Source organism: Propithecus coquereli, unplaced genomic scaffold (genome assembly GCF_000956105.1).
Source record: "Propithecus coquereli isolate 6110/MARCELLA unplaced genomic scaffold, Pcoq_1.0 Scaffold210, whole genome shotgun sequence".
NCBI lineage: Eukaryota > Metazoa > Chordata > Mammalia > Primates > Indriidae > Propithecus > Propithecus coquereli.
In genome coordinates this window covers 1,861,954-1,885,860 of record NW_012146079.1, presented here as the reverse complement: position 1 = coordinate 1,885,860, position 23,907 = coordinate 1,861,954, and the positions used below count along the sequence as shown (strand labels likewise).

The 23,907-nt window shown below is 39.3% G+C and overlaps 1 protein-coding gene across 3 annotated transcripts in view; it reads left to right on the top strand.

Moving 5' to 3' along the window:
• The window catches only part of PLD5 (phospholipase D family, member 5), a 296,287-nt gene that overhangs the window by 133,914 nt on the left and 138,466 nt on the right, over window positions 1–23,907 (top strand). For 2 of the 3 annotated variants that reach the window (XM_012644361.1, XM_012644362.1), the window contains exon 3: window positions 19,209–19,377. The exons of the other annotated variant lie outside the window; for it this stretch is intronic. In XM_012644361.1, the coding sequence (XP_012499815.1) occupies window positions 19,209–19,377 (169 nt within the window). The remainder of the gene's footprint in view (window positions 1–19,208; window positions 19,378–23,907) is intronic. 3 annotated transcript variants of the gene reach the window in all.

Below are 23,907 nucleotides of genomic sequence, written 5' to 3'. Positions count from 1 at the left end.
GTATTGAGGTTTTACTGTATGCAAAGTCTGTGCTAAATAATTTATGTAAATTATCTTATTTAATTATCTCAACAACCCTGTGAAGTAGGTATTATAAAGAACTGAAGCTTACAGAAATGCGTAATGAGAATATCAGCAAGCTCAGGGAGTAGGAAGCTCTAGGCCCTTCTTCCTCCAGGGAAACATCAAATAAACAATAAGAAACTGGTTAAAATAATTTTACAGGAACTCTGGGAATCAGTCAAACATTTACAACAACCAAGTGAACAATCAAGAAAAATTCACATTCAAAGCAGTAGGAAATCTTGTGGCATTTTTACTCATTCTCCCTTCCCGCCCCCAAGGCATGACAGTTTGAGGGGTGTAGTGTCCAGGTTCCCAGTTTCCTTCTGCAAATTGAGAGAATTGGACCAAATTTGCAATGTTCCAACTTATCTGGGGGAAGCCTGAGAGATTGGTCTCTGTATTACCTAACTAGAAGCAAAGACAGCCAAAAGTGGCACAGCTTGGCTCTCAGAGGAAGGTGTGAGAAGCAGTAGGAATGGCTCATGAAAAACACAAGGGCTCTACAGACCCACGGATGCTTGGGACAAGAGATTTTTATTGAACAATACAATAGAACAGGTAAGGCCTCAAGAAGAAACAAGGAGACTCTTAGAAAAATCAAGACATTTAAAACTAGCTGTGTGTATGGAGGAATCATAAAAAAGCACACACACAGGCCCAAGGATGAAAAAGCCTGGGAAGATGTTAACCCTTCACATAAAGCTGATTATTAAAGGTCTTTCTCTGCTAAAGCCAGCCTTCAAATACTGGGAGGGGTGGCTGCTTTTTTTAAATGCCCAATTTTCAACAGAGGATCACAAAGCATACCAAGAAATATGAAAATATGGCTCATTCAAAGGAACAAAATAAATCTTCAGAAAATGTCCTTGAAAAAACACAGGCATCAGACTTACTAAACAAAGACTTTAAAACCACTCTTTTAAATATACTCAGAAAACTAAAGTAAATAAGAAAAAAATGATATATCTATGAAGGGATAGAAATTATAAAAAGAACCAAATAGAAATTCTGGTGCTGAAAAATATAATAGTTCTTTTGTCTCAGTTGCAGAAGTGAGATGACAAAGGGAACATCATCATTTGGAAAGTGTCACACATACATTGTGCCACGGTTGTGGCTCTAAGGCCTGCTACCTTCAGAAGTTGACCTGTGGCAAGCATGACTACCCTGCCAAGTGCGAGAGAAAGTATAAGTGGAATGCCAAAGGTAAAATATGAAATACCATCGAGACTGGTGAAATGAGGCACCTAAAAATTGTATACCGTAGATTCAGGCCTGGATTCCATGAAGGAACAGCACCTAAACCCAAGAGGACAGCTGTTGCGGCATCCATTTCATCTTAAGAATTTCAACAATTAGTCACACAATAAATGTTTTGGGTTTTTTTTTTTTTTTTTTTTGAGACAAAGTCTCACTCTTTTGCCTGGGCTAGAGTGAGTGCCGTGGCATCAGCCTAGCTCACAGCAACTTCAAACTCCTGGGCTCGAGTGATCCTTCTGCCTCAGCCTCCCGAGTAGCTGGGACTTACAGGCATGCGCCACCATGCCTGGCTAATTTTTTCTATATATTTTTAGTGGCCGATTAATTTCTTCCTAATTTTAGTAGAGGCGGGGTCTCGCTCTTGCTCAGGCTGGTTTCAAACTCCTGAGCTCAAACAATCCGCCCGCCTCAGCCTCCCAGAGTGCTAGGATTACAGGCGTGAGCCACCGCACCTGGCAATGTTTTGGTTTTAAAAACATTAAAAAGCATACTATAATTTGAAAAACTTACTAGAGGGATCCAACAGCAAACTTGAACAGGCAGGAGAAAGAATCAGTGAATTCAAAGGCAGGTCATTTGAAATCATTGAGTCTGAGGAATATAAAGAAAAAAAAAATGAAGAAAAGTGAACAGAGCCTACAAGATTTGTGGAATCCCATAAAGGGGACCAATATAAGCATTATGGGAGTTCCAGAAGGAGAAGGAGGCAGAGAGTTGATTTGAATAAACAATGGCAGAAAATGTCCCAAATTTGAAGAAAGCCATGGATATGCAAATGCAAGAAGTTCCAAGACCTCTAAGCAAGATAAACCCAAAAAAGACCCATACAGAGGCAAATTATACTCAAGCTGTAAAAAGCCAAAGACAAAGGATCTTGAAAGCAGTAAGAGAAAAGTAACTTGCCATGTACAAGGGATCCTCAAAAGGATTATTGTGTATTTCTCAGCAGGAGTCATGTAACTTGCCTGAAATCAACAGCTAAGAGTGGTGGACTTGACCCAGCCCATCACTAGAAGGCTCAGGCTCTTAATCGGTGGTTCTCAAAGCGTGGTCCCTGGGCGAACAGTACCATTGTCACCTGGGAACTGGTTAGAAATAAAAATTGTCAGGCCCCACCCCAAACCTCCTGAATCAGGAACTGTCGGGGTGCAGCAATCTGTCTTTCATTAAGGACTCTAGATGTTTGAGCCCCTCTTAGCCATTATACTGCAGTGGATGTACTGCTTTAAAATGCTTGAGGATTTTTCCTCCTACTTCTTATAAGAGAAGTATAACTGTATAACCACAACCAATTATCTCCAAGTCTGAAAATCCAAAACGTCATGAACACTAAAAAAATAAAATAAAATAAAATAAACCATTTGTGGTGGCAAAATCTTACCTAAACTAACAATTGGCTACTTAGGGTCTTTATTTCTGCATAGTGTGAATATTCGTATGTTTCACAGTAAAGATAGGAATGTGTTTAATTACAGAGTCTACTGAGGGTTTTTTGTTTATAGTATATGCAGTATAAACACACATGGCCCTAAAAGTTTCACGTAAAGGATTGTGGATCAGTTCAGTAAATAAAGATCACTGAGCTACAATTCTAAAGGTCTGAGTTCAAACCAGACCTAACTCTACCACAAACAGCAATGAGCTCTCTCTTTGCCTTGATGATTTTCCTTAATCCTATTATTTCATCTGCAAAATACTCTTCACCTTATACTAAGATGCTGTACATTTGCCTCTCCTTGTCTTGGTGCAAAGAATCTAAGTGTTCTGACCTCATTTATTCATACAAATTGAAAAAAGGAACTTTCCACCCATAAGACTCAATCATTATTATTTGTGTTATGGAGGAGCCTAAGGAATAGGTGTGACAATTTTTTACTACCCACTAAGTTCAGGAAGATTTGATTCCATTAAGTATTCTGGAAGAGAAATACAAGAATCCCACTGGTCTTTCTGGGAAGATGTCCAAGTGACAGGAGTCACGTATGTCTGTCCACAGCCTATGGAAGCAAGGGAGTGAAACAGGAGCCAACGCTATAGACTACCTGCTCACAGCATGTGTGTTAGGGAACATGAGGCTGGGCTGAAACCCTGCCTGGGATGGAGTCTCTAAATCTTGACAGCATCTTGCTATACAATTGCTGCCGCTGACTTATGCCCCAGCTGCGCAAGAATAATTTTGGTGTAGAACCCCTGCTGAGGGTGGCTTTTTGGTGGAAAAAAAAAATATTGATCCTGTAACCAAGGAAGCTTTGGCATTTAAGTGTGGAGACTGAAAGAGCCCACTGTTGAGGGAGTTATTATCCTGATTCAAACTTTGCATGGCACCTTTTGCCTTTTATTATGACAAGGTGTTCTTTTTGACCTTCTCCAGGTAAAATATTTTCCCATAGTATAAGAATAATGAAAAAAACCCCAAAAAATTATTTATTCCACTCAGACAGGAACTTGCTCAAAATATCCATGTTGAGCAATTTAAAAAGCCTTGGAAATTTCCATTTTCATCCTTAAACTTGACCAGAAATGACTGATTGAATTCCAATTAGGAAATCATGTAGGGGAGCAAAAATTAGAGGGAGGGGAAGGATTTCCTGTAGCAAAGTTTGAATTGCAGAAAACAGTCTACAATGCTCTCTGTGGACTCTTCTTCTTTAATTAGTCCCTTCCCTTGGTCCGAGATTCCATTTGCTAAATGTTGTCCTCCCCTCTCATGGGATTGCCAGTGTTCCCTCGATTCCTTGGGCCACATTTTCATCTCTCCTCTCCCCTCCCCTCCCCTTCCTTCTCTCCCCCAACCCAAAATAACAAATATAGCAGAGGATGCACAGCTGTCCAAGCTTAAGAGTGGTGGTCAGAGTTAAGCAAGAGAGAATGAGAATGACTCTTTTATTCTCCCCAAACTGGAGTGATTAAGCTATTACTATTTCCCCCTAGGATAAAGATTAAAGAGTATGTTAAAAAGTTTTTAAATACTTAAGAAAGACTAATTATGTGACTCCTGGTAGTAATAGTGTGAAAACATTAAGATGTGTAGAATTTAATGTTCTTCTTTCTCATTTGATATATTTTAAACTGGAAGCATATTGCTTACATTTAACTGTGGTTTCATTATATGTGCAAATTATTTCTGATATTATTAATATACGTAATAGCTATACAGACACAAATACATGCCCTCATACACATCTTTATCTATCTATATATATATATATATATGCAGCTTGATTTGTAATCATTTTAATGAGTTTGAATAATTTTATGAGTTTAAAAATGTATAATTTATTATCTTAACTTTAGAAGGTAACTTGAAAAATGTCCCTTATACCCTCATCATTTTATTGGTGAGTAAAATGGTTTTCAAAGATTTCTTTGAAATTATTTAATTTCAGTAGGAGACAGACTCTAGCCTGGAATGAAGTTCCTATGACTCCTAGTTCAGCCTTCCTTTTACTAAACCCTAATGTCTCCTACGCAGATTCTAATTATATCTTATGAATTTTTAAACTTCCAAGATTAGAGAATTGCAAGATTGAAGTTTTTCATAGACTAGTTGTAATGAGAGCAAATATAAATTAGAAGGTGATTGGAAGTGAATCAGCAGCCCAAATTTATAGCTCCTAGGATGCTACTTAAATTGAAAAGTTAATTATAATGTGAATATGAATGAAAAGTTTATTGCTCATTATTTAAAATATTTACATATTTATAAGAAACTTTATGGAAAGCATTTGGATGTTAATTTTTCTTGTGTGTAATGCCTAATAACTCTATTATATTGTATAATAGAGTTCGTAAGTTTTAAAATATATCAAAATCCATCAAGACATCAAGTAGAGAAATTATACCCCTTGGAGTTTTGAACACTCTTTTGGAGGATTGATAACAGCTGCTGGAGAAAAATGAAACTAGATTTGGCTAATTAATGTGGTCCTTTCGTGATTAAAAATCCATCAAGGTATTAATGGATTGCAGATAATTATTGGTGGAGGCAATAAATATATTTTATTATATAGCAAAAGGAGAACAAAGGAGAAACCTGGCTTGCAAATGTTTATTAGCGTTAGTCCTCACACTGTTATCCTTACCTAGTCCACATTGTGGCTGGTTTTGTACTGTCGTCCTAACATGGTTATACACAAACACACAATGAGAGAAGATTCCGGGGGGATTGTGTTGAGTGGGGCAGATTTTGGTGCCAGACAGAACAAGATTTGAAAACTGGTTCTACTACTAGCTTGTGACTTTGAGCCTGTTACATTGCATGATTGCCCCAAACCTCATTGTCTTCATCTTGAAAATCGGAATGTGTCACAGGGTAGCGTGATCGTGTCTGCAAAGTACTTGGCACATGGACATCTCAATAAATGGCAGCCGTTACTATCATTATTATCATCATTTTGTTACTTTTAAGTGTATGGCTACAGGGATATTTATGTGCAGTTTTTCAGGAATAGTTTCTAATGTTCATAATTTTGCCATTTCCTGATTTCACTCACTTCTAAGTTAAGCAACAGTGTCCTTTGACAGGTACAGATGAGTTATATAATCTGGAAGCTTGTTCAGCTTCACACGGTGCTGCATGCTGCTAAAATTGTGAAAACACAGGCGAATCCAACTTAATATTCTGTGTCCGGACGACAAGCATCATTAACACCCGGAGATTTCCTTTCCAGGGACATTTTAAATCTCTCACCAGCAAGGACTAAGCTGTTGAACGAACTTGGCCCTACGAATTGATAATGAGATGAGCAAATGATAGCATAGCCTGACATGCATCTTTTGACTCTGATTCCTCCTCTGGAAAGCTTAGTGTAATTTCTCTATCAAAAATCAATGGAAAATGCCATTTCCTGGCATAGGAGTGACTGTGTGTTTCATGGGATGGGTTGAGCTTTACATGGATTTCCCATTTTTAGTCTATACCTCAAAAGTGTTTGTGCTAAATGTGTGTGTGTTTTAACAAATTCATATTCCCTTTCTCAGCAGGGTACTCCTTGGTAATGTGAGTGGAGTTTTCCATTTGTTGCATGGTGGGTGAGTTGGTTTATTGGAAAAATGGTGAATTTTGATTTTGTTGTTCTTTCCTTTGTCTTAGAAAGGAGCATATGCTTCTTTGTGCAGGCAGACAGGCATAGGTTATGTTTAAAAATAACACTAGTTAGAGACTACCACTTTCTGCTTCTGGAACAGTTTTGCACCTTGGTCTTTGCTCTCTGCCAGAATGAGCCACTTGCAGCCAGAGGGTTCCGTATGAATCACAGGGAATTCCTCAATTATAAGCTCGCTGGGCTGAGCATAGGAGTGGCGGTTCAGGATCACAGTATTCATCTGCCCCATCCTTAGAAGACCAAGGACCATGTTTGGGTGGTGGGTATAAATCTCAGCCCAGAAACTCAGATTTAAAAGAAATTCCGTTCATTGTCTTTAAATCAGATTCTGAATCCTTACTCACTTTCCAAGGTGATGGCTGGCAGGAATTCATTCTCAGCACTGACTGCCGAGGGTTGTACAAAATCCTGGAGTCTTTCCCAGCAGCAAGAGGCCCCCCTGGTTATGTGTGTTTGTCTAAGCTACTTACCTCTAGATCCATCATCACAGCCTCATGTCCCTTCAGTTCTTGAGACTGGCAAAGCCGAAGGCCCCTGGGTGCAACACACAACCTCTGACCTAGACCTCTGACAGTCTGCCATCTTCCCAGACAGGGCCTTTGCTGCTCACAAAACCCATGGACTTCTCCCCCTCTCCAGTCATGGATATTCTTTCTTGTCTACCTTGGTGCTTCTTAAAGGTACTCCTTTCTCTCCTTCCACTCCAGACACCCCACGTCATCTCAGGAATAGCTCAGGATTTTGGAAAACAAAGTACTATATAGAAATGGAAGCCACTTGTGGGCAGTCTCTGCTTTTGGCTAAACTAAACCTCTCCTGAGGTCCTGTCTTCCTTCCGATGAAGAAATGAAGGAAATGCATCTCTTAATAAATTATCCAGCAAGCTTTGAAAAGATCCAAACATGGAAAGTAGGCAAGTTAATGAATGAGTGCAGGGAATATTTAAGCAGAAAATAGATTAGCTAATGAATGTGTGTACTCAAAATCCCTCGGCTACAGAAAACAGCAACTGGTACCAGTTGTCCATTCTGGAGCAGAGAACTGGAACACACAGCAACCAGGAGTTTGTTGGAAATTTGTTCCACCAAGACCATTTGAAGTTTTCCCTCATATTTTTTATTAGGAAACTAATAAAATGAAATAATGCTGGATTTTAAAACCTTGACAGTACATTGAAATTTAGATTTAATAATTAAAATTCCATATGCATAGAATGTTTCCTGTAGAAACGAATTTATTGCATTAAGGGAGATATTCCCATGCAGGCTTATGTGCTACCCTTGGGGGTCTGCAAGTGAATCAACGTGCACAATTTATTTGATTATCCAGCAAGATTCACTCATTACAGAATCAGCTCATCCCCTCTACTGTGTCAGCTCGGGAGAAACTTAAGCCATATTCGGACTGTGAAAAGACACATTTAGAAAAACTATTTTAAACCTCTGGAAACGGCACATGTTTCACCAGATGATGATGATCAGTCTTGGTGGACTTGAAATATAGCAGCAGAAACTGTCTTCTGTGCCAAGTGGGGTGGAGAGAGCCCACCGTAGAGGGCCCCTGAGACACCTAGTGATTTACGGTCACTGCGCTCCAGCTGGGCCACTTAGGTGACACTGTTCCTGCTTTTGAAATGTCATCCTTTGGTTCTGGAGGTAGTGTCAGCTGTATACATCTTTCCTAAACAAGAAGCTGCTATGCTCCTCTGAGGAGTCCTTCCAGGATCTGGTTTCTTTCAAGGTTTTGAGGAGTCTTACTGAGGCATAGAGAAGTGGCCCCAAACAGAGTGCTGGGCTCTTGTCAGTGGCCATAGTCAGCTGCTCATCTTGCTGGTGTCAGTGGGGTATAAGTCAGTCTGACATAGCCCATGGTGGGCAACAAAGAATTTGCCAAACAATGGGATTTTTTAATTAGTGCAGTCTCAAATTCTGAGAATTGCTGAGATTCAAGTCAGCGAAGGAAGGAAAGAAAAAAGAAAAATCACATATAATCTCCCGGTCATGGAAAAACACTTACCACTAGCCCTGACCAATACTGGACAAAGCTCAATTGCTCTGTAGTTACTGGGTAAGATCTGCTGTTAAGAACTTGAGTTGCCTCTCCTATCTTTTTCCTGGCCCTTACTTTGAAAATAAATATTAGCAATAATTGATGGCAAGTTCTTGATTACCAAAAATTTCACTATGCTTTAATTCCATTCAAAGAGACAACTTGAACCCCCCCAAAAAATGTTTGAGTCAAGAATTTATTTTTAAATAAATAAATAAATCCCAGAATAAATCCTGAAATACAGATAGACCCAACCTCCTGTGTCTTCTACCAAGTAGAGTTTGGAGGACCTAAGGCAAAGTTTGAAATCATAATTCTAATTTTAGAAAATAGTATTTTTGTATTTTAGAAATATTTTCAACGAGAGTCAAAGTGGAAGTTCTTTTCTGGGTAAGTGTAGGTTAACCAGAAAATGCACTTAGCTTAATTTCCTAGTTTGCCTCAAAGTTGTGACTTTGATTTCATCCCATGTGCAACCCCAGTTGTTAGTTGCTGCCTGGAGCACCAGGCTGAGAGAGACTGTAAGGCCATGGTCGGGCTCAGGAAAAGTGTTGTGAAGTAGCGATTGTGTCTTAAAAAACAAACAAACAAACAAACAAAAACCTGATAGTGAGAGAATACATCTTAAGAGAAAGTGACTCTGCTAGTGAATCTAGAATTCATAGTCATGGACATAATGCCCAGAGTGTTCATGGACCTTATTCATTAAAGATATAGAGGACTTGGAGGAAAAAAACAGAATTTTGTACCTCTGCCTGGATATTTTGCTTTGAAAACTGTAAGAAGCAATGGAGTGTAGTGATTAAGAGGTTACACTCTGCAGTCACACTGTTAGGCTTGAATCTGGGCTCTGTCACTCCCTAGCTGTGTGCCCTTGGGCAAATTACATAAGCTCCTTATGTCTCAGTTTCCTCATCCATAAAATGGGAATAAAAACAGTAACTACTTCCAAGAATTACTGTAAACATTAATTAATATAGTCAGTAAATCTACTTAACATAGTGCCTGACATAAAATAAGCACTCAATAAACGCTCATCAAAAGTAGTAAGAGTAATAGTGTAATTACTATTTTGCCAGATGTCAAAGGGCGATAACTACCTTCGATGCAAATCTGTTTGTCCATTAGACCTTGCACATTTTAACCATTTGTTTTCTAATCACCTGCCTTCCTACTATGTGTTTTAGCTCTTTGAGGTCAGTGTCAGAATCTTTTTACCAATGAGTTCCCACTTTCTTTGTTCACATTTATATTAGTAAAATATCAAAAAGTAGGAGCATTAAGTTTCACCTTTGTCTTCTTTTTTCTTCGTCTTCTTTGGGCTTCTTTCTCCTCTGATTATTCCTGCCTTTCTGGGCCAGTATTTGGAAATATTAAGCCAAGAAAAAAATGTGCCTTCATGTCCCTGTATATTTCCTAGTCCATGTGGATTTGTACGGCAGAGTGTGGAGGAGGAGGAGGATAGGGGAGCTGCCACTTGTACCTTCTCCTCTTGTCCTGATGCTATTGGGATCTCAGCCCAAGCTGACCTTACCCTCCAGGGCAGCAGCCTCTGCTGTCTGACGTTACTGTACTTAGTCCCTCCGTAGACCGCGTGTGTGCTTATGGCAAACCCTCAAAGACAAGACTTGGACTGAATCTATTGTTGTCAAATGCACATGAGCTCGGACAGACCTGAGCTAAAATCCCAGCTCTGTAGCGTTCTCTCTAGCTGGGTGACACCTGGCCACTGGGAGCCTTGCTCTCTTCATCTTCCACACTGAGATCACCCTGTCTCATAGGGTTGTTGTTCACGATGCTATGTAACAATAGCTGCAAACTCACTCTTAAACCATAATATGCAAACAAAGCATCATAGTTACAGTTATAATACTTCCTCTACTGCCATATTGCCTCTCTCCAAAGAGAAAACCATAGTTGTTCTTCACTTGATACAATTGTAGACCTGGAATTAATGAGGCCTTCGTCTGCCTAAATCACGCACGGTTACAGAAACAGAGATCTGCTACTGCCAACTCCAACTCAGCATCATGTTCTATGCAGCTGTTATCTATGAAAGTCAATTTCAAAGTTAATGAAAAAGAAACATCTGGTGACAGAAAAATAAGAATGTATTAAAAATTGAAAGAAATATATCAAAAGAACACAAGATACAATTTATAGGGGCTCCTACTGGCAATATATGCAACAATTTGAATAATGAATAATGACAGTAGTAGCTTACAACATCTTGAATTAAAAAACAAGACCCAGTGGGATGGCTCACGCCTATAATCCTATAACTTTGGGTTGCCTAGGCAGGAGGATTGCTTGCGGCCAGGAGTTTGAGACCAGCCTGGGCAACATAGCGAGACCCTGTCTCTATCAAAAATAAAAAATTTACAAAACTTAACCCGGCATAGTGGCACACACCTGTAGTCTCAGCTACTTGGGAGGCTGAGGCAGGAGGATCGCTTGAGCCTGGGAGTCTGAGGCTGCAGTGAGCTATGATTATGCCACTGTACTGCAGCCTGGGTGACAGAACAAGACCCTGTCTCTATTAAAAAAAAAATGGTTAAAGCAAATCCTTAATTACTTTAAGATAAAACAATGCTCCTCCCTATGCTAGATTAAGAATTATCAGGCTACTATTAGCCAGCCATTCCTCACTGATATTCTTTCTGCTATCTTCCACAAGTAAGCTTAACCTGACCCAAATTCTTGGAAAAAAAATGAAACACACATCTCAGTTGAATGAAAACAAGGTCATTAGTTCTGTATCAACTATCTCCCTGTCCAGAGGTGGTTAGTGAATCTGCCACAGGAGTAGCAAGTCATCTTCTACTTCAGAGTCAGAGATTCCAGCATCCTTTCTGCAAGGTTAACCTTTGTCTTGTCAGTCCTGGGCTTTGCTTACAGCCATATGGCCACAATGAGGGTACAAAACCTGATCACTTTACTTTAAGTGAAAATCTAATCGTATTGATGAGCTGAGGTCATCTGTTCAGCTTTGTTGATTAATGCCAACAGAGAACCAAGATCTAAAGAATGAATGTCAGTGAACTGGGTGCCAGCCACCTCTGTAAGATCAAGTCGTAACAACCAATCCATTGCATCAGGCAATGAAAGCAAGCTCATATTCACTTTGAAAAAGTCACGTAGGTTCCAGTTTATGACTCCTTTTAGCCAGTATTTGTAGAATCTTTTTAGCAACTGTGCTGCATTAATTTGAAAACTTGGAGAAAATTTTTTAAATAATAAGTTTTCAGACTGCAAGTTACTTTTAAAAATAATGTCTTTTATTTAGTGCTTACCATGAAACAGGCATTGAACAAAGCACGTCACAGAGATTCTCTCCTCTAATCTTTGTAATACCCTTTTTTCTTTTCAGAAGTGAGAACAGATTTCAAGAGGTTAGTAATTTGTTAAAGGTCACACAGCTCTTAACTGGCAGAGCTGGGTTTTGTCTACATTATTTCGATTTCTTTCCTTTTAAACATTTCTCTACAATAATACCAAAATCAAGGGTGAAAGTATAATATTTTATAAAGGTTGTTGTATTTACCAAAACACGAACACACACACAGCACTTTTTAAAGCTCACAAGTGCATGGACTTCATTTTGTAGTAGCTTGTTAAAGGAAAATTACAAGTATTTCTTTCCGAAGGTGCAATACTTTTCCTGGATTGAAAGAGAAATCTTGATGATCACTTTAAGTTTGAAGAATAAATACATACTATTAATGCAAACAGTTGGAATTCTATTTTAAAAATCTATTAACAATGTAAAAAGCTTTTTCTTATATTTATTCCACCTAAGCTCCCGGAATTGAGTCCAGATCACTTGTAATTTATCTTAAAGTACCATGAAAAGAGGAATAAAAAGATTTTTGCTGTATTGTGTCCCTGTATACCCAGCTTTTCCCCGAGTTATTAGGTGTCAGAAATAGTGCTACAGCCTCTGGGTAGAGTTCTCTTACAATGATAGGTAGGCATTCCAGGGATTTGCCCAAAGGTGAATTTTAATGAGATCTGCCTATTACTTTCTCTCTTAGCTTGGGAAGTAAGAGTATACCCAGGGCTGTGATGGCATGTACATGAGTTCTGCTCCTATGCTAATTAGACCGGGTCCCTGTAGAGTAGCCAGCTGTTGGTTGTTAAAGGAAATAAAAGGATAGGTCACGGAAATAAGTCAAGTCATTTCAAAGCTGATTTCTGGAGACCTTTTCTAGCATAGGAAATAGCCTTGTGTCACAGAAGGAGCAATCAAGATCTCCAGGTAAAGAAAGAGAGGAGGAGAGTGAGCAGGTAAGCAGGGTCATTATTCTGGGGCTCTTCCCCGGAATTCATTACCCATATAGAAGTCTGGTCTCCAGAGCATGAGTGCTGTCTCTATTTTTATTTTTACTACAAATTCATAGTTTATTTTGATGTTTAGTAAGAACCAAATAATAGCAATATAATAGTTCCCCCTTATCCTCAGGGAATACATTCCAAAACCCCCAGTGGATGCCTGAACTCTCCGATAGTACTGAACCCTATATATACTATGCTTTTTCCTATGCATACATACCTATGATAAAGTTCAATTAATAAAACAGGCATAGTAAGAGATGTAACAGAAACAAATAGAACAATTATAACAAATACTGTAATAAAAGTTATGTGAATGTGGTCTCTCTCCCTCCCTCTCTCTCTCAAAATATGTTATTGAATGTAATATTTTCAAACCTCAGTTGACCGTGGATAACTGAAACCATGGAAAGGGTAACCTAGAGTAAGGGGGGACTACTGAAATAAATTTGGTCTTCCTTGGCTTCCAGGGAATCTCACCTTCCTTCTCTTCCAATTTCTCTAGTACTTTTTTCTCCGTCTTCTTTGCTCGCTCCACTTTCTCTGCCAACCAGAAGTGATTAGATATTTCCCATATTTGGCTTTGACCCAATTTTCATTTTTTGGAAAGGTTTCTTGATAATCTTACCCACTTCTGAGGTTTCAATCACTAAGGAAAAAAAAATTCTTCACATTTATAGTGAATTCATTTTCCATAAAGGTGCCAAGAACAAACATTGGAAAAATGACAGTCTTCAATAAATTGTGCTAGGAAAACTGGATCTCCATATGCAGAAGAATGAAAGTAGACCCCTATCTCTTGACATATACAAAAATCAAATCAAAATGGATTAACATACTTAAATCTAAAACTTGAAACTATAAAACTACTGAAAGAAAACATTGGAGAGGGCCGGGCATGGTGGCTCAATGCCTGTAATCCTAGCACTCTGGGAGGCTGAGATGAGAGAATTGCTTGAGCTCAGGAGTTCGAGACCAGCCTGAGAAAGAGTGAGACCCTATCTCTGCTAAAAATGTAAAAATTAGCCAGGTATGGTGGTGAGCACCTGTAGTCCCAGCTGCTTGGGAGGCTGAGGCAGGAGGATTGCTTGAGCCCAGGACTTTGAGGTTGCTGTGAGCTAGGCTGATGCCATGGCACTCTACCCAGGGCAATGGAGCGAGACTCTGTTTCCAAAAAAGAAAGAAAGAAAGCATTGGAGAAATGCTCTAGGACATTGGTTTCAGCAAAGATTACTTGAGTAATACCCCGAAAGCATAGACAACCAAAGCGAACACAGACAAATGGGATCACATCAAGCTAAAAAGCTTCTGCACAGCAAAGGAAACAATCAACGAAGTGAAGAGACAACCCATAGGATGGGAGAAAATATTTGCAAACTATCCATATGACAAGTGATGAATAACTAGAATATGTAAGAAGCTCAAATAGCTCAACAGGAAAAAAAATCAAATAATCTGATTAAAAAATGGGCAAAAGATCTGAATAGCTATGTCTCAAAGAAAATATAGTAATGACCAACAGGTATGTGAAAAAATGCTTGACATCATTGGTCATCAGAGAAATACAAATCAAAACTATAATAAGATATCATCTTGCCCCAGTTAAAATGGCTCTTATCCAAAAGATAGGCAATAAAGAATGCAGGCGAGGAAGTGGAGAAAGGGGACCCCCGTACACTGTTGGTGGGAATGTAAATTAGCACTATCACTATGGAGAACAGTATGGAGTTTCCTCAAAAAACTAAAAATAGAACTACCATATGATCTAGTAATCCCACTGCTATGTATGTATCCAAGAGAAAGGAAATCAGTTTATTGAAAAGATACTTCACTCCCATGTTTATTGCAGCACTATTCACAATAGCCAAGTTTTGGAATCAACTGAAGTGTCCATTAACAGATGAATGGAGAAAGAAAATGCATATGTACAATGGAATATTATTCAGCAGTAAAAAGAATGAAATTCTATCATTTGCAACAACACGGATGCAACTGGAGAACATTATGTTAAGTGAAAAAAGCCAACCACAGAAAGACTCATTTCACATGTTCTTGCTCATCTGTAAGAACTAAAAATTAAAACAATTGATTTCACGGAGATAGATTAAAAATTAAAACAATTCATTTCATGTAGGACGATGGTTAGCAGAGGCTGGGAAGGATAGTGGGGAGTGGGGAATGAAGTGGGGATTGTTAATGGGTGCAAAAATATAGTTAGATAGAATGAACGAGATCTAGTATTTGATAGCATAACAGGGTGACTATAGTCAACAATGAGTTATTGTGTGTTTTTAAATAGCTAAAAGAGTGGAATTGGAATGTTCCTAACACAAAGAAATGATAAATGCTTGAGGAGATGGATACCCAGTCACCCTGATTTGATGGTTACACATTGTATGCCTGTATCAAAACATCACATGTACCCTGTAAATACATACAACAATTATGTAACCATAAAAATAAAGAATAAAAAATTATTTTAAAATCTCATAAGAGTATGTGTGAAATGGAAGAAAAAGGGCCAGATGTTGCATTATACATCTGATGAGAGCTTCTTACTGTGGACCCCCTTGATAGTCTGATGAAGCCTATGAATCCTTCCCTGAGTAATGTTTTTAAATCCATAAGTTGTTATAAAACAGAAAAGATTGCAAAGGAAAAACAAAAGTGTTAAAATAAAGTTATCAAAATATTTTTTAAAAATCAAATTTATGATGTGGTTATGTATATCTTGCCCAGCATATTCATGAAATAGCAATGTCAAAACAGTGGTGAAGACTTGGAAATGCTGGCTATAACTGTACCACAGTACAAAATTTATTTATTTTTTCTTTTTTTTAGAAGAAATTCTTAATGGAGACAAAATAGCGAGTTCTGCTAATATTCCTGTGGTTTGTTGTCTGTTCCTAACTGAAGGGAATGTTAAATTTTAGTGAGAGATTAGCGAAAACAAAGATATAAAAGTCAAGCTCATAGATCCCCCTGAATTCTACCCACAGATTCAAGGTTAAGAACACCTGGCCTAAAGATTTCCCAAAGAGGTTGGGACTCCTGGCTTATTTGTGTGCCTAGCAGAAGCCACATGGGACAGCGTGAAGAAAGGGTTGGTACAGAGGCACCTGCTCGTATAATTGTACAGTTGCTCTCCGCCCCTTGATTCATGCGTTTAGTTTATCTGGGCCTCTTGACTCTCCTCTTGTCTTTCTCAGTATGTCTTTTACATCAAAGTAAAATTAAAATGAGTCAGTTCTTCTATTTCTTGGCAGCTGTTGTGTTTTTGTTTTGTTTTGTTGGGGAGAATTCTTTTTTTGTTTGCCGCATTGTTTTTAAATATATTCATTGGTTGTAGGGGAGGAAGACACTGATAATTATCTGGGGTCATTTATTCGTGTTATGTCTAGCTTCTATCAACATAGATAATTGGGCTCTAAATGTGGATAGAATTAAAATATCCAGCTTCGGCCTCTCTCTATTGCCTTGGAAGGTTTTGAAGGAGATAAGATAATCCCCACTTTCCATCTTTTAACCCTCTCGACTTTGGCTGCCTGAACACTGCTTTCTCCTAAACCTCTCCTGTCTTCTGCTTCTCGAATGGTCCTTTCTGAATCTTCTGATCTGTTTCACACCCTATTAACCTGAAAAATGTAAGCATTTCTCCTATATTAGGCTTTAGGCCAGTTTTCTCTTCATCTTTTTTCCCTTAATAATCTCTCCCAATTCCCAATTTACATTCTTCCCATGTTCCTTGTCAGTTTTAATGGGCCCTAGTCCCCATCTTCCCAGCTCTGATCTTAATGAAACTCAGTAGAAATTCTTTGGGCACTTCCTGTGTGGTATGTTAGGCACTTAGGGTACAATCTTGGGCCAATGGAGCAGGTTCTTGCCTTCGCTCACCCTGCAACTCATCGAGGAAAGTCAACCTTGAGCAAGGAATTTCAAGAGTGGTGAGTAGGGTGAAAGGGGAGGAGCAGGTCACTATGGGAATTGATAAGTGGATCTAGCCTAGTTTGGGGGCACAGGGAAACCTATCAGAGGAAGTGATGTTTTCATTGGAACTTTGAAAGTTAATTGGGAGATAGCTCAATGACCAGTGTAGGAATCGGGATTGGGAAAATGCACATGAAATGCCAAAGTCTAGGGAGAATAGTAGGGAAGGAGGAAAAGATGTCAAGTGTGGCTGTGACGTAAAATCCAAAGAGGGTATTTGAAGCCAGTGAAGCTGCAGAGAGGCAGGCCAGACCAGTAAATGCTCGTCAACCGTGCTGGGTTGGGATGAGGGCGTGTCATCTTAAGGACAGTGGGCAAGTTCATGCGAGGTTTAGTTAGGCAGCAGGCAGTGTTCGAATTTACATTTTTAAAAGATTAATTCAACTGTAGCATGGAGAATGTTTTGGAGAAGGTCAAGAATCCATGCAAGGAGACCACTGGAAGTTGTTATGGAGCCCAGTTAAGAGACAGTATGGTGGCTCTGCAAAGAAATCTGAGATGCCTCATTGTTTCCTTTTCCTGCTCCTCATACCCATCAAGCACTAAATGGTTAAAATTTGATTTCTAAAATGTCCATTGCTGCCTCTTTTTATGCTCATTGACCTAATTCAAACTTTTTGTTTTTCTTTCCTGGACTATTGCAGCAGCCTCCACTCTCTGCTGACTTGTCATCTTTTATCTCCCTTTTCTCTATTCCAATAGCATACAGGTGTGCTGTCAAAGTTATCCCCCTAAAACACACTTGGTTGCTCCCAAATGCATCAGCATGAAGCCCACCTCTTCCCCCTGGTTCACGACCTTCGCAGTGTGGTCCCTACAGATGCTGCCAGTTTCCCCATCGTCACCACCTCCTGCCTCACACTCCCCTTGGCTTCCCTACTCACAAATATCTAGACACATTATGTTTTACAGACTCCTCCCTTTAACTAGAGTATCTTTCTCTTCCAGCTCACTCATAAAAAAATTGTATCTTTGAAGACTAATTTCAAGTCCAGCTTTTTTCAATGCCAGATATGCCCAATGACAATTAATTTCTCCTTTCTTGCCATGTTCCAATGATTCTTAGGTGATAAATTATCCATCTAATTATTCTTACTCTTGTTTCACCATTTGTTAGATTCTACCTCCTTTTTGAATCAGTATGTACGAGACAGGCTTTTCCACTAGATTATAATTTTCTGAGGACTAGGGAGATTTGTCGTAGTCATTTTGTGGTTGCACACAGTAATTTTCTTGTCCTGTGCTTATAAGAGCTGGTGGTATGATTGGACCCCAAAACTGTGGATTTCTCTGGGCTGAATACCCAAACTCCATTCTGGCTATAATAGTCTAGGTTCCTCAAATACACAAGAACACTTTATCAGCAATGTAGCTTTTTTTTTTTTTTCCTAAAGCAAGCTAAATGAAACAAGCATCATTAAGAGTAACAGTTAACAATATTATTGAGAAGTACTGCATTCTTCGTTGAAAGCTGAAATTCATTCTATAAGCATTTATTGAGCTCTAATTATGACCCTGGGCATTCAACTATGAGTAAAACAGGTTTTTGTTTAGGAAGTATTTAACAAGTATTTTCTTAAGAATGTGGGGTCTTTCCATCAAGAATTTCAGGAGGATATGCATTTATTAAACTGGGAAAAAGCTGTTCATTCCTTTGTTAGAAAGTTATGTGTCACCTACTTCAAAAGTGAAAAAATGCAGCCGTCACTGAAATACCAAGGAGAGCCAGTCACAATGGATATGTTGTCACTATTTTTTTAAAAAGTATAAAAACAAATTTATTAGGATAACTCTGATTGCAGTTTATGTGGGGCTGGCTTGTTATTGTCATTTTAATTCCTTGCCTCTGACTTTAATAAAGCCCTACACAGGCAGATTTTATAACTTTCTTCCCAGAATCACTTTCTACTCTGGGCTGGGAAGTATTAATAGAGATGTTAAGCAAGAATAACCACATTTATTGAGTTTCAATATATGCCCAACATTGTATTAGAAACTGGAGATGTGCAAAACTTAACTTATGGTTTTAAGTAACTTGCAGAGTAGTATCTTATAAAAGAATTGCATTGCTGCAGAGAAAAAATAAAGGAATACATTACTAGAAGAAGATGATTGTATAGGAAGCTTTAAACTTTTTTCAAGGCTAGTTTGAAATTGGGCATTAGGGATATTTACCATGATTTTCTGAAATACAAGCGCTAACTATGGAAAAACAGAGCATAAATTCTCAGAACACAATAGATTAGCAAAGGGGAGACGTAAAAGGCGTTTGGTGGAAAAATGTAAATTATGAGGGAAGTATGCATTCAGAAAGAGTATTTTTCAGATGTTTCTATATGCATGTATAAAGATCTGTGGCTTCAAATTTGACTAGATTTTGTTTGTTTGTTTTTCAAAATCTTTTCTAAGAATTGCCCTGGTGGAAAATATTCCTGAAGGCCTTAACTATTCAGAAAATGCACCATTTCACTTATCACTTTTCCAAGGCTGGATGAATTTACTCAACATGGCCAAAAAGTCTATTGACATAGTGTCTTCCCATTGGGATCTCAACCACACTCATCCATCAGCATGTCAGGTAAGCTGCCTCCTCTATGTGTGTGACGATTTTACTTATGTGCATTTTACACTCCTTAGCATTCTAGTTCTCTGCTTCTCAAGCTCAAGCTCATTTTTCTTAGTCTACCCTCACCCAGAGTACATGTACATCATTACGTTTATGTATATGTGCCATTGTTAATCATATTTCGCTCAGCTCCTACTGGAATGCCGAGTTTTCAAGGGCAAAGTCATTCTTCATCTTTGCCTGCAATAGGCTCTTTGTACAGCGTTGCTGTGTGGAACAACTTTGGGAGGTGCCATTCACATGCTACCTCTGTCAAAGGCGTGGCCCAGAATTCTGCTTTGCACAACCTGCATGTTCGTAGTTGTAATTCCGTAACTGCTTGCTGAGGCATTTATTTGGTTTATTTGTGTTATAATTCACCTTTAGGCCCCAGCACCCAATTTTTGTAATAGTGGAGTCAAACATCCCAGGTTAATTATTTATTCTTGACTCTATCATATTTGGGTGAGTGGGCAAAAGCAATGTGCTTATTACAGAGAACAACTTTTAGAAAACTGACTAAATGATTTAAATAATTTCTGAATGAAATGCTCTGGCCGTAGGAAAATGATCCTAGTCATCTTTAGTATGTTTTTCTTTATATTGGTACTACCATGATAGTTTACATTGAACTGTCCTGTGCAAGTATATGACCATTGGCCGATGCTTATATGTCCTGTATGGGTCATGGGTACAATCAGTTTTGTCTCTTTGTATACACAATATGTTGGCATTAAACCCACAACCATTATCTCATTCGTACTTTGAAATCTATTGAAGCTATTCAACATGTAATTGACTCTATTCATTTATACGATTTTAAAGTCAAGTTACTGGAAAATTGGTACAAAGCAACCAACCGAAAAACACAAAAGCCATCCTGAAGAATTGAATGAATTTTCTAATTGTGTTTGGCATTTTTCCATCTCTACTATTTAAGTAGGTGTTTCAGGATTTATTGCTGCATAATGTATCATCCTCTAACTAGTGGTCTAAAAAATAACAATCGTTTATTTATTAATGATTCTGAGCAGGGTTTGGCAGGTGGACTTATCTCTGATTGACTTAATGTTGCCTGGGGTGGCTTGGATCCAAGATGGCTTTCTTCACATATCTGGTATCTCAATTGGGGTGGCTGGGCCATCTGGAGGTGACTGGATCTCTTTTTTTGCGGGTTGTTTCATCACTCAGTAAGGTATCCCAAGCTCTTTGCGTGGCGGTTGGATCCGAAGAGGGCAGAAGCAGAAGCTGTGAGGCCTGTGAAGACCTGGGCTCTGGAATCCCAGAATGTTGCTTCCAACCTATTCCTTTGTTCGAAGGAAGTCACAAGTCCAGGGTGGGAGGAGTAGCATCCAGGTACAGGAATGAGAATTGTTGACAGTCATCTTTGAAATGATATAGCACAGGCCACTCTTTGGCCATAGTAATTCAAATCTCTTCTACATGCCAAATACCTTCATTCACCTTGTTCCTTAAAACTTGAATCTCATTACATCAAAGGCTCTGCAGGGAAGCCTAAGATAAGCTCCAACACTATTTAGCTCTTAGTGGGTTATTTGGCTGGATCTAGAAATCAAATTCACACCAGGCAGATTAACAAGAGGAGAGCATACAAATTGTATTGGTTCTACATGGAGATCTTCACAAGAGAGTGAAGTCCAAAGAAGTTGCCAAGGTAAAAAGTAAAATGCTTTTATACTTTTTAGACGAAAAATGATACATTTAAGAAGAAATGACAGAACAAAAGAGAACTGGCTAGGGGCAGCAGATTTCTAGGGGAATCACTAGAAGTTATAGGGGTAAAGCACTAAAACTAGTGGAAGGTGAGGGTTGCTTTGTGAAGTATACTTATGCAGGTCCCTTGCAGCCCCCAACTTCCGGTCTATGGTGATAAGGGCTATTTTCTCACCTTGGTGCTGTGAGGGTACCCCTCCCAGAGGAATCTTTATGGCTTGCTTTAAGAAGTCTGAAAAGTGTTGAACTAAACAGTTCTAACCCTTTGCTCTATGAACTCCATAAACTCTCCTAAGTATTCAGACTTTCTGGTGCAAGAAAGATGTCAATGGAAAAGAATCCAAACCCTGTAAAATAATTTACAGAGGGTTTATTCTGAACCAAATATTCGAGACCACAGCCCGGAGAGCCAAGTCCAGGAAGCCTCAAGCAAGTGGTCTCTCCATGATTGGGTGACAGTTTGGTTTTATACATTTCAGGGAGACAGGAATTACGTGTACCGTCATAAATTAGTACACGGAAGGTGTACATTGGTTTGGCCTGAAAAGGCAGGACATCTCGAAGCAGGAGCTTATAGGTTATAGGTGGGTTTAAAGATTCTTTGATTTGTAATTGGTCAAAGAAATGAAGCTTTCTCTAAAGGCGTGGAATGTTTTAACTTAAGATAAGCATGTCTGTTAATCAGAGACAAGGCCAAGGGACATTTACCGAAACTCAAGAGATCTGTTGAGTAAATTGAGGTCCTGCAGGTGTGGTTTAAGCTTTGTCTTGCATAGCCTTAGGCCTGTCAATGAGTTACAAAGGATATTTCCAAGAAGGGAAGAGGTGTTATGAGGCATGTCTGACCTCCCTTCTCATGGCCAGCAACTCAGCTTTAGGGTATTTCTGGGGTCCCCTTGGCCAAGAGGGGGTCCATTCAGTCGGCTAGGGGGCTTAAGATTTTATTTTAATTCGCAAAAGTCATTAAGGGATGACACAGCCTTTCTGTGTCAGGGTTCCTAAAATTACATAATGAGGGTAACACCATGCTCCTGTGCCGTGCTCACAGGGGAGTGGGGAAATCATCAGTAGCTGAGGTTCCAGGTCTGCTTTACATAGCAGTGCCTGACACACTAGGTGTACAGTGAATATGTTACCGAAAGCTGGTACTTGTCCCTGAGGCTGAATCAATGAGAATGAGGAACAAGGACAAGTGGTTTGAGGAAAAAGGAAAAAGAAGTTTATTAATTCGCCAGCAAATGAGAACGGTGGTAGACTAGCATTTCAAAGACCACCATCCTGCCTGTACGCAGAAAAGCCAGGCTTTTTAAAGAAGTGTTTTTGGTGGTTGGGTCTACATGACCTATGTCACATGTTACAGCTTCAGGCTATTGTTACTTAACTATAATCAGCGGTTTGGGACTAGGGTTATCGCAACGTCATCTCCAATGACAATGACCTTGTGACCCTTGTCTGGATGATTCTGTTGAGCCATCACCTGTGGTTTAAGATATTAGAAAACAGACAGCAAAGAACATTTTTCTGCCCCTTTGATCACTGGCCTCAGGAAGGAATGCAGGTTTTAATTCTGAAAAAGGGAGGGGCTTTAAAGAGACAACTCATAAAACATTTCATTGCCCTTTTTTAGACCTTTACCTCAGTTACATATATTTGTTGACTAGTTGTTGAATGGATTGTGTCAAAGGTAAACAAAGCTAGACACTAGTTAAAGTGGTAAGGACAGATTGTAATCAACAATAAACCATTGCAATAGGAAAGTGGATCCAGCCTGAACTGAACTCAACTTTGATTTGTGCAGAGGTGAGTGGGAGTTTTGCAAGGAGAACTAGGGAGGAGGGTGAGGGGGTGGCAGGGGCTTGGGCAGAGTCAGGGAAGTAGAAATTTATAAAAAGGTGGGAAGTGGGGGTTGGTCCATGTGAATCCCATCTGGGTTTGCTAACTAACTGGCGCTTACGGAAGTTAGACTCCTACCCTCCCACAGAGGCTGGGAGACAGGGGCCCTGTTGTTAGCTATTGGCTGGAACAAATATCAAATTCTTAGGATAGTCTTGAGCCTTCTCAGGCAGGTACTTTAAGGAGGTAGGGTCATCCTAGGGATGTAGCCTTGAGCTGTTAGAAGTTATGTTAGTGTCTGTTCAAGTCTTTTGATGGGCAGGAGGGGTCAGGGTGGATAAAATCCCCTGTGCCAAGAGTCTGTAGTTTTCATAGGCCAAGGTTGAGGCCTAGCCATGAAGAGGGCTCAGAGGAGCCTGGCTGGAGTTCAGCCAAGGGGAGAATCTTTGTCAATTGCATGACTTGAGAATGAATTAAGATGGTTGTTATTGATGCAGAAAGACGACAACACTTAGAAGCTTGGTTGGAGTCACTCTCTAACAACTGGCCTGCTGACAACAAATGGACTTTTTCAACTTAATGACCTGACCATTGTTGAGCTCACACACAATCCTCTTGGAAGAGACCCAGTTTGAACTAATGTCTTCCAGTTGAATGATACTACCCTTGCCAAAATGACACCTCTTAGCTGCCCCCCATTCCCCTAACAGCACCAGACTTCTGTACAGTTTAAGATCAATCGTTTTTCTGTAGTTTTGAGCCTAGTTTTGCTTTGCCTGTTCACAGGGGAGAGATCTGCATTGGTTACCCCGCAACCAGGTTGTACTGCCGCCTCTCTCAACCCCCAGAGCAGTGTGCACCACAGGGCTTAGAATTAGAAGGTCCAGGGAACTTGTCCAAATACCCCATCTCTTAAGCATTTGAAGATTATTTTAA